Source organism: Podarcis melisellensis, assembly GCF_964234715.1.
Source record: "Podarcis melisellensis genome assembly, chromosome: 3".
Lineage (NCBI taxonomy): Eukaryota > Metazoa > Chordata > Lepidosauria > Squamata > Lacertidae > Podarcis > Podarcis melisellensis.
In genome coordinates this window covers 45,985,489-46,000,147 of record NC_138530.1, presented here as the reverse complement: position 1 = coordinate 46,000,147, position 14,659 = coordinate 45,985,489, and the positions used below count along the sequence as shown (strand labels likewise).

At 37.3% G+C, this 14,659-nt stretch overlaps 1 protein-coding gene across 5 annotated transcripts in view; it reads right to left on the bottom strand.

The window, feature by feature from the left end:
* The window catches only part of ARID4B (AT-rich interaction domain 4B), an 82,620-nt gene that overhangs the window by 35,454 nt on the left and 32,507 nt on the right, over nucleotides 1-14,659 (bottom strand). For all 5 annotated transcript variants that reach the window (XM_081906805.1, XM_081906804.1, XM_081906807.1 and 2 more), the window contains exons 5-9: nucleotides 12,649-12,739; nucleotides 7,715-7,794; nucleotides 5,423-5,514; nucleotides 2,864-3,002; nucleotides 971-1,050 (exon numbers count right to left, since the gene is read on the bottom strand). In XM_081906805.1, coding sequence (XP_081762931.1) covers nucleotides 971-1,050; nucleotides 2,864-3,002; nucleotides 5,423-5,514; nucleotides 7,715-7,794; nucleotides 12,649-12,739 — 482 coding nt within the window. The remainder of the gene's footprint in view (nucleotides 1-970; nucleotides 1,051-2,863; nucleotides 3,003-5,422; nucleotides 5,515-7,714; nucleotides 7,795-12,648; nucleotides 12,740-14,659) is intronic.

The following is a 14,659-nucleotide window of genomic DNA, read 5'->3' as shown; positions in this document are numbered from 1 at the left end:
ACAAAACTTTTAAAACAAAAAAATTAAAACACTTTAATAACAAATCATTCTTTCCATCCATGGATCAAACATACCATCCTGGTATTTTAAAAAAAAAAAAAAACAGGTCCATAACCATTATAATTAATATAAACCTTGTCTGCTGTTATTATGTTCATTTAGCAAGAGTAGCAAGAAGGTACTGATTTCTGGGTCCATTACCAGAGCAGATTTAATTCTGTGCAAGAGCTTTCAATCCAAGCTTTCTGTGAGTGGAAAGCAGTGGGAACAGACAATTGTATCCATGGCAGCTGCTTAACAGTGCAATCCTTACAAAAACCCTGCCTTCTTATGTCAAGCAAGAAGACAAATGGGAGATGGGTGAGTGGTTCACACCTCTCAAAAAATGGCTCCTCAGTCCTGCCTTCCAGAGGCAGAACCTAACCCACCTAGGAATGACTGCCTCTCAGTGAAGGGAGAAAAATGACTTTATAAAAGGTGACAAGACTGACATTTCCTTGTTGATACTTTCTTAAAGAAAAGAAATTCTTCTCAAGTGAAAAAGTGGCATGAATCAGGTCAGAAATGGGCCCGCCATTTACACTATTTTGAAGCCAGCTGAAATAATACTGTGTTACTGTGATTTACAGTGATACACAGGCATGTTAACCAAATCAAGAACAGACTCTTCAGAAATTGTCCATCACAAAAACAAACTTTGACATATAGAACAAGTATGTAAAGCGGCCACCCTTTGACTTATACAGCTGCACAAAATTGCAACCTGATTCCTAACACATATGCTAGGCACTCTATGTAAGTGACATGAGTGGGGTGGAAGGTAGAATGAACAGTTGGTTTGTGCTTCCTGTCCCTCCCTCTTACTGGCATTTAAAAATAAAGCCCTATATATGTCACGTCAGTGAGTAGAAATGACAGATTGTATTAGCTAGTTGGTATAAATAATGACACTGGAAATCTTTCTACTCACAATTTGCCATCCTTGAAAGAACGAACCAGAATGTTATCCTTTTTGACTGCAATTTCATCACTGCAGTCTGGACAAACCACCTGCATAAAAAGAAAGGAAATATTTAAAATATTTTATATCAATATTTGGTACCATTCTGAGATATTTCAACGAAGATACTTTTTGTTCATATTCTAGAGTCCAAAAAACTGGTCACAGAGGTGACTGACTGCCCCTGTCATGGATGCTCAGCACACACAAAAATCCTGCCCAGAGTTCTCTGAAAACTTCAGGGAACTTGTGTGAAGGCTGCCTTCCATTGTGCCATGCATGAAAAACAAGGCTTTGCTCCTCTCCAAGTGTTCTAACCTGTGCAGAGAATTCAGGGAAGGGGAGGCGATGTTGTCTTATTTTGCAGTGGGCTTTGAAGAAACAGAAGCAGCAAGGAGGACAGGACTTGCATTCTACCTTCTCTTTAAGTCCAGCACTGAGTGAGATAAAAGGCACACACACATTTGCCTGAGTCCTCTGTATACACAGAGGACTTGGGGGAGAGCCCTTTCATCTCATTTCCCACAGAGCTTCAGAGAAAGATGCGATGCTCCTTTCCACTGCTTCCTCAGTGTCTGGTGCAGAAGTGAGAGAAGGAGGAAGCCCCTTGCTGCCTATGCTTCTGAAAAGCCTAGCAGCAATTGAGATACCAATCTTTCCTCTCTTCAGAGTCTTCTAGGGGACGGTGGGTTAGTAAGCTAGGAAGAAATTTGTGGACCTCTATTCACTACTGATTTCACAGAGAGTTTAAATTGCTCAGCAACTTCAGCCAAATATAATCACCTACATCATATGAATTAAGCCACTTGTTAAATTACCCTCCCTATTTAAAACTGGCACATTGCTTCTAAGATCTTTGATTTGCCTTATTTCAGTTTCTAAAAATGTGACCTTATGGTGCTTTTGGCTAAGTCACAATCTTCCATTAGAAGCACGAACCTAATGCAACCTTCTTCTAGAACGTTATCAAGTAATATTTCATGCTTCAGCCATTCTTTTATAATGGATGTGACATGTGCATTGCTTTTGAAAGCCAAAACAATAAATTAAAAATAATGATGATTTATTTAATGTCAACTGTACCGTTTAGGATCACATTTACAGTTCTGCAAATCTTCATTAAAATTTATGAACAAGTTTTCTATCTGCAACCACTTATATGCTTGTAATTAATGTGACATGATTTACACAATTTGGGGGAGGGGGCATTTTATTTTTAAAATATTAATATTCTCAAGTAAGCAAGTGTAAAAAGAATTCCATGCAGCAAAAGGATTGATAAAAACATTCCTGACTCAGGGTCAATCTAGTCTAGCCTGTTTTCCTAACCATGGCTAGCCAGATGCTTTCAGGAAGCCCACAGGGAGGGGATGAAAAAAGTAGCCCACTGCTGCTGTTTCTCCCTAGCAACTGGTACACCACTTCAGAATACAGATCCAGCAATCTGTATGTTTTGTAGCATAAAATAGGAACAATACAGCAGCTTTTGCCTTTGACCTTCTTATGCAATTGGAAGCTGAACTAATAGCATGGAAAATAATAGGGACCATAAAATAGGAAAAAAGAAAAGAAGCAGTGCTCTGTTTTACATTTTTTAAAAAATTCTGCTTTATTGTATACAGACTGTCTTGGCACTTAACGTGTTATTAAACTGCACAGTTTTTACAATATATGCACTTTATGAAGTTACTGCCCTTAGTGTGCTCAAATGAATTGTAGATAGTATGACTATTCTGACCTTGTTTAACGTGGTGGTTTTAAATTATGAAAGAGGAATATCTCAAAGTGCAAAATATAATTTCTAGGTACTTTTCTCTCTCTTCAAAATAAAGCTATGAAACAATATAAAATTGAAACACTTACCAAAGCTGGGAACCAGAGGTTTTTCTTTTTATCAGCACTAACGTAGTCTACACAAACAACTTTTCCTAACAGTTCATCAGTTTGTTTTCTGTCATCTTCATCTTCGTCACTTGAGGATGAGGAAGATTCTTCTTCTGGGCTATAAGGAATAGAACTCCAAGTTAAATTGTGCTATAGAGTTCAGAATTTTGATTAGGGTCAAACTACGAATGAACTTTAGCTTGAATTTTGGGAAGTGGGGACTGCTATAGGGTCCATCCCTTTCACTCTCTCTTTTCGTTCTTTCCACCCCAACAGTGGTGGCACAGTGATAGCAGTCTCCCAGGGGCGTGAAAGTAGTATTCCATGCTTGTAGCCACCATGTTCCTCATAATGCCCTTGGAATGACACTACATCACATAGTATTATTCTGAGGGGAATTGCGAGCAAGTAACAAATGGTAGCCACCAGTTTTTAAATCCCCATGTGAAGGACGAATTCACATATGATGGTCAGCCTTCTAGTGACTCAGAAACCAATCAGGGCTGGGTGGATTGTCATCCAATCAGGAGAGAGGAGCAAGTTAATAGTTAGAACCTGACAGTTTAACTGGATAACCATTTGAGGCAAGTAACTGGACAAAATACATATGTCATAATTATTGGAAATAAAGGGATAAGTCTTGTTGCCAAAGCTATGCAAGTCTCACTAAGAATCCTGATACAAACAAAGTAGCAAGTGAAAGAAAAACCTGTTGATTTCAAGCTGTATTAAAACCAACTACAAATACATTGTGTCTGCAAATGATAGGTGAGTACAGACGAAACAAAACTTTAAACAGTACTATTAACAAAAACCAAGATTAGTCAAGAATAAGCCATTATCGAAGTGCTTGTATTCACTTGGCAAGGATTCTTCGGTGGAAAGGTTTTTGGTACATCTTTGCAACTTTTTGAAAAAAGATAAGAACAGTGTTTTGCAATATGCAAACACACACAAAAAGAAATATATATTCTAATATAGGTGCTTCATTACATTTGCATTTATGTCTCTATTTCAATGTTTGATCTGCTGAGTTAAAATTCAGAAAACAGCATCTCTGTCACCTGTGCCCCCCATAACATAAATCCATAACATGGTATCAATGACTACCCCCACTTTTTTCTGAATGTGCGCAATGCCCGCCATATAGTATACAACAAAAAATATTTAAATAAAGAACAGCAGCAAGATCCAATACCCATATTCAGTAATAGAAGCAAACATGACAGACTTGAGTAGCCTCTGTTCAGCCCACTACTAAATACAAGGGGAAAGTTGTACTTACACTAGGAGTTCAAGGCTGATTCTACCTTACAACTACCAGCACATGAAGCCAACCTCCAAAAATAACGAACAGTCGATTCAGGACTGTCTAAAAAGTACCTCCTTATATAGACATATCTTACTTATGACTGGGCATTCACTGCCACAATATCTAATGATGGCCACTGGCTTAGTTTTAAAGTGAGGAACTCATGCAAGATCTTTTTACTAATGGCCAAACTTCTAGGTTCAGAAGCAGTATGCCTCTGAGTACTAGTCACTAGGAAACAGAAAAATAGTTTTGTTGTATTTATGCCCTTTTTGTGTGTTACCCTGAAGCACCTTATTGTCCACTGTGGGAAAAAGGGTAATAATAATAATAATAATAATAATAATAATAATAATAATAATATTTAAAAAAAATTTATTTATATCCCGCCCACCCCAGCTGAAGCCGGGCTCAGGGCGACTAACAACAATAAAATAGTACAACATTCTAAAATCATTTCATTATAAAATTAGTTTAAATCAAATTGATGGCAACCATTGGGCTAGAGCTCTGTGAAGATTGCCAAAGGAGGGAGTCAGGCTGTGCCCTGACCAAAGGCCTGGTGGAACAGCTCTGTCTTGCAGGCCCTGCGGAAAGATGTCAAGTCCCGCAGGGCCCTAATATCTTGTGACAGAGCGTTCCACCAGATTGGAGCCACAGCCGAAAAAGCCCTGGCTCTAGTTGAGGCCAGCCTAACCTCTCTGTGGCCTGGGACCTTCAGGATGTTTTTGTTTGAAGACCGTAAGTTCCTCTGTGGGACATACCAGGAGAGGCGGTCCCATAGGTACGAAGGTCCTAGGCCATATAGGGCTTTAAAGGTTAAAACCAGCACCTTAAACCTGATCATGTACCCCACCGGGAGCCAGTGCAGCTGGTATAGTACCGGGTGAATCTTGCAGCGAAGACCCCATAAGGAGTCTCGCCGTGACATTCTGCACCCGCTGGAGTTTCTGGGCCAGTCTCAAGATAGGCCTTTACTCTAACCCAGTAAGATTCTTCTTCACTCTAAGATACAGTGGGCCAACTGTGGCCTTGTCCCACGCCATTAACAAAATTGTCTGTGGTTTTTTTTTAATAGCCCTTATGTCCTGCTTCCAATACACATTGGGCCACATAACAGCACTTTCAGTTTAAATTATGCAATACATTTCTACCAACTTCAAACCACCTGCTGAAAATTAAGATAATAACAAATCAACAAACAACTGCAAACAAAAACAACTTACATGTGATTAGATCTCCTTCCTCTATTTGTTTTCTTTCCTATGACAGGAGTCCCAAAATGTTCAGGGTTGGTAAGTGGGAGCTGATCTAGTGTCTGTTGAAAAATACATTACATTTATCACCATTTGAACTGACCCAGGAATTTTCATCAACAAAGTATGTCTGAATATTAATGAATGCATTACACAGCACTGAAAACTGCAATTAAATTAGATTGAAAAGTGATATTCTGGAGTAGGCAATGGCTCAGATTATACGTAATGCTAAACCACAGTTTAGTGCTATATGGACAGGACTCCAATAGCTTGAGAGAAATGCTTCCTCATTTTCCTCCTGCACAGTCAGGAGGAGGACTTCTGCAGAGAGTAGGGTGTTCCCCACCGCCAACCAATTTTGGTTTAGCATAATATATAAAAGAATGAATTCTAGTTTAGAACAAACAGTAACTAATTAACTGCCAAACAAGCCAACTTCAAACCATGGATTTATTGAGACTGACCAGAATATGTTGTAACCCAAGATTCCTGGCCCAGACATAATGCTAAGCCAAGATTCTTTGAAAGTGAAACTACACTTGGCAAAAGTTCTTATGCAGCAGAAGAAGAGACGAGCACACAAGAAGTCTAAACGGAGCATTTGGATGTTAGGCAATTCCAACAAAATTTTGGAAGTGCTTTCCATAGCACTAGCCTTTTACAAGGTGTTTTTTTTTTAAAAAAGGTAAATTTTCATTTATGAGTTGCTAGGCAACATACAACAGCAAAAGAAACAAAATTATAAACAAAGCAATTCAATTATAAAACAATAAAACCAGCCCAGCCATACTTCAGCAATAAGATCCAGTCATAAAATCCAACTCAGCATAAAACAGATGTAAACCAGCCACCAGCAACTAATTCAGTTAGCATATTGACAAGATTCATCCCCAGCAAAAGCTAAAACTGACCAAACTATCATCTCTCTGCAGTGACTGGAAGAAATGATAAATAACAAATAATAAATGCTGTTATAAGGCCTAGGAGAACAGAGAAGTTTTTGCCTGGAGCCAAAAGGACATTAATGTAGGTATCAGGCGAGGCTCTCTAGGAAGAGCATGCCAGAGATTGGAAGGAGCAGCACTGAACAATATACTCTGCCTATCAAAATACCTAACATTTGGGCACAAATGTGTAAGTACAGTCATTCCTGTTTTCTCTCCCCCACACCCTCTATTTAACTTTTGATTCTACAGAACCAAGATATAGTACTCTCAATGGCATCAGCTGCCCTCTGCAGTAGGATGAAGAACCATCAAGAAGGAATAATTAGAAAGCAAATAAGAGCAGGGTTGTAGGGATACAATGTACCTAGGGATCCATCTTGGAGAAATTTTAAAGTATCTGCTTCTCACTATGCTAAACAACAGCAACATCCTTTTTAAAATCACTCTTGCTGCAGAAATTCCAAAATATGACATAAACAGCATTGAATTAGAGTCTGGAAATAGATTAACGGCTACACTCATATCCACTCACCTGGAAGTAAGGCTCATTGTACTCAATGGGACTTACTCTTGAGTACACATGCATAAGATTGCACTGTGAAGAGCAACAGTTCTCAGTTGCTTATGCATTTTTTGTTTTTCTGGAGAGGTAGCCACACATGTTAGCAATTTTCAGTTGCGAATTCATAGACTCTGGAGTTACTTACCAGGTTACCATGGTGTAGAATGGTTTACACAAACACATCAAAGTGTAGAGAGACTATAGCTTAAGAAGTTAACCAGAAATTAACTTCTCTCTTGATAGAGCAGTAAATATTATATACGTTTTCACAGCTAATTAAATGCTTGGGTTCCCTGTTATAGAATTTATTTGTCCTGTGGACATGCTGATGTTAGCTATTTGTTTTTAGTCTGATTTACATAAGCATGCTTGTATACATTTAACATACACATTATCATCACTGAAAGCAAACCTATTTAAGCATATTTTGTGTTAAAATTTGTATTGTACAAATGGCCCATCTTCTCTGCTCCACTTTCCATTCTACAAAAAACTAATCTGGGAGTAAAAGGTATTTTGGCTTAAGCCATGGTAGCATGAGCTTATGACTTCAACAGCAAAGGTCTCCTTGATAAGCAGTAATGATTTCTTAGACTCACATCATGAGCCATTATTTTCAGAAAGCCATGTTACTACATTCCTTTAATTGGTGGGATAACATGCCAGATTCCTTCAACATAACTAAATAAAATTCAGAATAGCATGGATCTACAAAAAGAAGTTAATTCTCATTTAATCAGAAATACTTACTTCACTTTCAGCAAAATGTCTCTCTCCTTTCAGGCAAAGCGAAGAACGTCTAAGAGTTTTTTCATCTCCATCATCAAATACTGTTACCAAACGTAAAAAGGAAACACAAATGATTAATCTATTTGTCCAATTACAATTAAAAACAAGCAAATCTTGTCTTATCAACTTAAAGTTGATTCAGTAGAGACCAAGTACAATTTAAGTCCTATTCCCTTAAACAGTAACTAAGAATTAACTATTCCTAAATGTGCTTTGGCATCTACCCAAAGTATGACAGGAATATATTGAACAGAGTGTACAAATTTTAAAAATGTGTCTGTGCATGTGTATATATAATTTTTAATTGTATGTTTAATGAAACCAACCCCTATGCAAGGCATAATACTCTTAAGATGATTGATCAGTGATAAACTGATGAAGGCCAAGCTTTTTATTAAAGTAAATAAACAAAGAAGGCATTCTCTTTCACTTTTAAATAGGTTTTGCCCATTACTATAAATTCATTGCAATCTATCAGGCATAATTTATGAACTTTCTAAGGACTCAACCATTAGTTATTTGTATAACCAATTGTAGTAGTAGAGCTTAAAAGAATTATTATCCTATATTTTTGTGTCATCTGGCAATATCTTTTATAGAATTCAAATTAAGCAACCAGGATCCAAAGGACTACGATTCACAGGCTTTTCTGCTCCCTTACTACAATCCTCCTCCTTTCCCCAAAAGCAACTCATGAAAGGTCAAGGGATCCCCTGGAGCACAATTTGTCAAGTGGATGCATCCAGGAAAGATCAGCAACCTGCCTATTTGTGGACAAAAGCACTTTCTGCTCATTCAACAAATACCCAACCAATATTTATATCATGCACTTAGACAGTACTCTAAGAGCACATTCTTCTAAATGACTTGTCGACTTGAAACTGCAATTCCAATTTATAAGATTACAGCATCCAAAATCAAGCCAATGCTCCATGGAGCCCATAATCCTATTATTTAAACTGGTGTCTAAATACTTCTCTATTTTTAATACATCCTTAAAGGGAGTTACTGAAGAGTAAAGTGTAGATGACACAAAATATCATTAATTTATATAAATGCACTATACTTTAACAATATGTTTCTGCATTTTCTACTGTCAATGCATTCTGTTTACAAGGTTGACATGTATTACACACTGAACAGATATTTCATAACCTGTCCTTGAATAATAGCTGCCTAGACAAAATCAGATTTTGAGAAGAAGAAAAATAAAAATTCTCTTTTCAATGTCCATCACTAATAATAATTCCCCATATTAGTCAGTCAAGGCATTAAGATGTACTTTGGCATTCAATATTTCATAAAAGGACAAAAATTTAATAATGGGAAACATTCCATATGAAACTCTTGCAATTTTTTTTTTTTATTATTATTTTTGCAATTTTCTACTCTAGGGAATTAGGCTGTGTAGGTATTTTTCTTCTTGAGAGTTTTGCAAAGCAGAGTCTGGAGATGGCTCAGTAAGGGGCAATATTCCAGTTTATCAATAAAATACTCAAGAGTTTATCCGTGTGTTGCATTATCTTTTTGTAGACATGTATATCAGCAAATAGTATCTGCTAGGTCTAGAGATTGTTTCCCTTTTAGATACTGAGGGTCCCTTTTTTGTGTACCACAGACTAATTCTGATCAAGGGCCCCCCTTCTCTTGATGCAGACCTTGAGTGCCCATCTTGATCAGGAGATGATGTGCCTGTAGAAGGTGAGAGAAGTAGAGCAAAGCCAATCTGATCATCTTGAGTTCCAGAAGGTTTTATACTCCTGAGATTATGCTCCTCTGAGATCCTCTGGTGATCACAAAATCAATGCTTCCTTGTAGTGGGCCTCCCATGTGCTCAGATCAGCATTTGTGGTTTAGATGACCCAGGTGGATTTCTGGATGGGAAGCTCCATATCAAGGGTAACCTTGAAGTCCACCAACCTAACAATTTTTCTACCTTGGGTGGAACTGAGATCTCTGAGTTAAGGCTACTGGTCATCTGCAACTATTATTGTTGGTAAGAAGATCTGCTGTCAGCCTTATGCAGACAATTGAGAAAGCATCTCTGCAACAGTTAGCTGATGATCTCCAATTTCAAATTTTTACATGCGTCTTATTTCATATTTGAATAGTTGTTATAAACTGTATAGATGATGTAAGTCCAGTCAGTAAGGAGCACAGGGTCTTTATGCAGTATCTGCACTTCTGCAGATGACGAGGGGTTCTTTGGAAGTCCAAAATTTAATGTGTTTCCCTTTTCCTGAATATAACCCCCTGTACTTTGCTTTAGTGAGATGCTAGCTTAATGTCTTTAATGGAGGAAATGCTGAGGTGATCCTCTGATATTTGGACAATGGACAGGAAAGAACTTCTGAAATTTCAGGGCATGACATTCTCCACTGTTTTCAGAACCCTTCCAAACATTTGAGAATCTCTACAGTAATCTCCAACCGTGATTGTGGGCTTGTGCTGCCACTGCCATCTTGGCTTAGAGTACTTGGAGGGCTGCTTTTAGAGGAACTTAAAAGTCTCCTCCACTTTGAGATTGACACAGACTTTTTCTTGTCCTTAGTTTCAATTAGTCCAGCTTCTAGAGAATCTTCAAATACATTTTCTTTCTTGGTCTTGTCTCCCCAGTTACATAACTGGAGAATTTTATCTGGCTTGCATGCTGGAGGCCTCTGGAGATCCTCACACGCTAGTTAACCATCTCCACTGGGGGAGAGAACTGGCCAGGTACTTATTTATGGTAGAAATGCAGCCTCTAAACAGGGCTTTTACAAATCCATTCACCTGGGTAATTATGGTGATAGGCCCTCTCTTCTTTGGTAAATGGGAGGGTGCTTTTATTTTTTTTACTATTGTTTGAAATGTTGAAATCAAACTAAAAAAGATGTGTGGAGACAGAGGAAGCCAAGCCAGTCACCCTGTGGGAGAATGCTTGCTCTGTTATCTATGTATACTAATCCACTGGAGCAAGAAGGATTGTAGCCTAAGGAGACTGCTGGTGAACATGGAGGGTACAGCTTGATCTTCCCTTTTAATATTCGGCCTTTTTGCATTCACTCAGTTCTAACATTTCAAACTTTTTTGAACTGCATAAGACTAAATACCAAAAAGTAATAGAAACAGAAAATAAGAGTGAGGAATAGCATCAACAGATGCTGGGTATTTCTTTCCTTTTCTTTGGAGGGGTTACTATTTCAGACCCAAAATTAGTCTACGTGTGCACATATTTCTAAGCCATAAGGTTTGGTCGATTAAACAATACTGTGAATGGGGTGCATGCTCATGCATACAGCCCTAGTGTTCCCATTTTGCCTCTCCCTTCCACAAGTGGATAAACAAACCAACAGGCTATATTTATATTATATTATATTATATTATATTATATTATATTATATTATATTATATTATATTATATTTTATATTATATTATAATTTATTATTGCATGCATTCATTGCTTTATACAAATATAATGAAATGCAAACAAATAAAATCAATTAAAAGCCAAATTTAGGCTTCGTAAGTGTAAAATCTACACCTGGGATCATGGTGTGTTTCAGCCAGACAAAACAATTAACTTGAAGGTCATGCTTTGTTGTTGGCATAGCAATCATGGTTTGCTGAGTGAAACAAACCAGAATCCCAGATTTGTATGTACCTCTAAGCTTGACTGTTTGTGCTTTGTTTATCTACTGTAGAAAGAAGGAGTGAAATGGGAACACTAGGGATGTGTGCACTAGCACACAGCTCATGCCTGATTTGTGTGCAAAAGCAGCCTTTGTAATATTGTTTGCATTTTTAATTAAAAGCAAAAGGCTGCACTTCTTAATGAAAAGTCTTTGTTAAACAAACGCTGAATGTATGCATGTTTACTCAAAACTAAGAAGTAAGTTCAAGTGGAGCTCACTCTCAAATAAGTACACTTTGAATTGCAGTCTTAAAATCAAATTTGTAAGCTAGGCAGTGTTTTACAGGAGAAAGATCTACTGGATTTTTCCTATCCCGCCCTCCATGAATCTGAAAACTTTACTCATAAAAAAATAAATAAAGGAACAAGGCTTATGGAAATATTAATTAACTCTGGAAATGCATGCAAATAAGTTTTGTATCTTGAGAAATGTTATCTTTTCTTAGAAGGCATCAATATTAAAGTGATACATATTTGTCATGAAGGCTGTTGGAGGAGGAAACAAATCATCATTCTGAAGGCCCTGAATGAGCTTACCAACTAGAACTATAGTTTCATCATTAATTCTAATTTAATATCAACTCCAAAAATGTACCTCGGAAAAACCTGCATCTAAGAAGTAGGCGTACTGTGATTTCTCATGCTAAGTCCTTAGTCTTTTTTAAGGTACCACAGGACTCATTGAAAATCAAATGGTCCCTTTTTCTTGCCCCCTTTTTCTTAGACGGAAAATTAACACAAGCATGTTATTAGTCAAATTCTACACTTTCCCCACATGTTGCTGTTGTAACAGAAAACTGCAGTATAAATACTATTCAATATTACAGATTTGAATAAAACTTATGAATTTTTGTGTGGCAGGGAACACTCTTAAAATTTCAAAAGGTGGGGGAAACCCTTTCAAACATTGTTGAATAATCTCAAACTAAAACCATTTTGCATAAATCTGCATTATCCTATTTTCTTCTGCCATATTTTCTTCATTTTCCCCATTCCCATCTCCATGCCTACTGCCTGTTGTTGTCAAGCAGCAAGTCCAAGAATATTCTTAAGAAGCCATATATAGATTTCAATTAAAGTGATAATTTTGAGAGTAAGAAAACACTAACTAAATATAAAAAACAAGAACTCAATTCCACTACTTATTATGGAAGAAAAAACACATATTTTTCCTGACCTGTAATTTTTGGATTGGTGAAAAATGGAGTTGTTTTTCCTTACCTACAGTGTACCAACTAGCATCTGTTAATTTGTTGATGACAGCCTCCTGATATGTTCCATCTGGATTCCTTACTTCCACCACAGTTCCTACCTAAAACATAAAAGCCACTTAGGTAATCTCCAAGGCAATAATTAGAAAATATTGAACATTTCATTTTTCATTCTTTTAAATTCAGTTTCTGCTCTCAAAAACCAATCTACACATATAGTGTGTGTGGCTGCATTTCGGGGGAAGGAGAAATCTGAAAAACATACCATCTTCACACAAGGCTTTGTAACATGCCTCTGAGGCAATCTAATGTATGTCAGGTTTTACTTTTCAGACTTCAAACTATATATCTATTTGTACCAAGAGGGTGCCTTTTAGAACTACTTAATAGGATTATTCCACAAGTGAATTTTTTTCCCACTCAAACCAAGAAAGCTGTAAATATCAGAACATGCAATGTATAAAATTATATGAAGGCATTTTTTTTTTAAAAAAATGACAAAATATGTTCTATGATGAAGATTCAAAGAGAACCGTGTGCAAAGAGATAGGCAAATGGGGCAGATGGATGGTTTTCTTTTCTGGCTGCAGCCCTTCCTGTTACACTGGCCAGGGATGATGGAAGTTGGACTTCAGGGGAAAAAATGAGAGGACCAAAGGTTGCCCACACCTGCTATGGAGGTTGATGATCTCCTGATCTTCAGGAGTACCTGGGCAGGGGAGATGAACAGCCATGGTGCACTCACAATACACTTTGGATCCTGGCCTACAGAAGTTGTAGTTTTGAAATTCTCCTCCAGATGTTATCTTATACCTTTAAATATAACTATTATAACCAATAATCCGGAACTCAGATTTTTTAAAAAACACTAGTACATATGGCACAAGTTCATGAAAAAACAGAGACATACATTACTGACTTCCACCAAAGTGAACACATAGTAACATGAGTGCTCAGACATGGCTGGAATGTATAACACACCTGCCCAAACATTCAGTGAAGTTATTATTTATGGGACACACCACCTTCAGTTGGATCCAGTGAAAAGGGCTTTTTGGGACTAAGATCTAGTAGAAGCCACCACTGGAGGAAGGAAAGGAGATAAATATCACCATTTCCTCTTGGAGTCCCCTGTGCTACCTATTCTGAAGGGTCCTTCAACCCACCAGAGCGGGGTTGGGGGTTGGTGGCAGGGCGGATATGAGGCTGAAAGGGGAAAGATAAATCAGTGAAAACTGTATCCCCCTTCAGAAATGTCTTATGAGTGGAGCTGCACTCATGAAAAATCTGGATTCAACTCAGTATATAGAACTATAAGCCAAAGAAAATCAATTAATTAGCATAGAACTGCTACCCTGGAGTAGACAAAAATTATGCTTAGAAACAAGTGTTTTTTATGAGTCGGTATGCCTAAATTATTTCTAAAAGACAGCTTTCCCAACTTTTACCCCAAAATGCTTCCAAAAGGCACTTTTCAGAAATGCTGATCTGCCTATTACTACTCCCTTACTGCCAGCAGATGGTGAACAAGAGCTAATGGTCAAAGTTATTCCCTAGAATAGTTGCCTAAAACTAAAAACAAACTTCATTCTGCCATGTCTTTAAAGTCTAAATAAGTAGGCACTGATGTTTCAATTTCTCTGAATCTCAAAGATTAAAGAAAGAAAATCTCTAATCATTATAGCTATTAGATTTTTGAGGATGACGGACTGAGAAAGTCACCCATTTTCTCTCTAAAGTAGTATTTTAAATATTCCTATTAAAAAAAAAAGCTGCATGCCTCTTTAAATTAACCACCATATTTCCTTTCTGTCTCCTGTCTTATGCTACCTGGAGAGTTCTTATGAAAGGAGCAATTAATATTATAGAAAACAAAAAGGAAACTACATTTCCTCCATCATACTACCACTTGTTTTACATGTTAATGGCAGTTATCATTCATTGTTCTCTAGAAGGAACAATATTTTTCTGCCGTGTGCTGTTTTCACTATTAGACGAGTGACTGTGGAGCTTTATTCAAC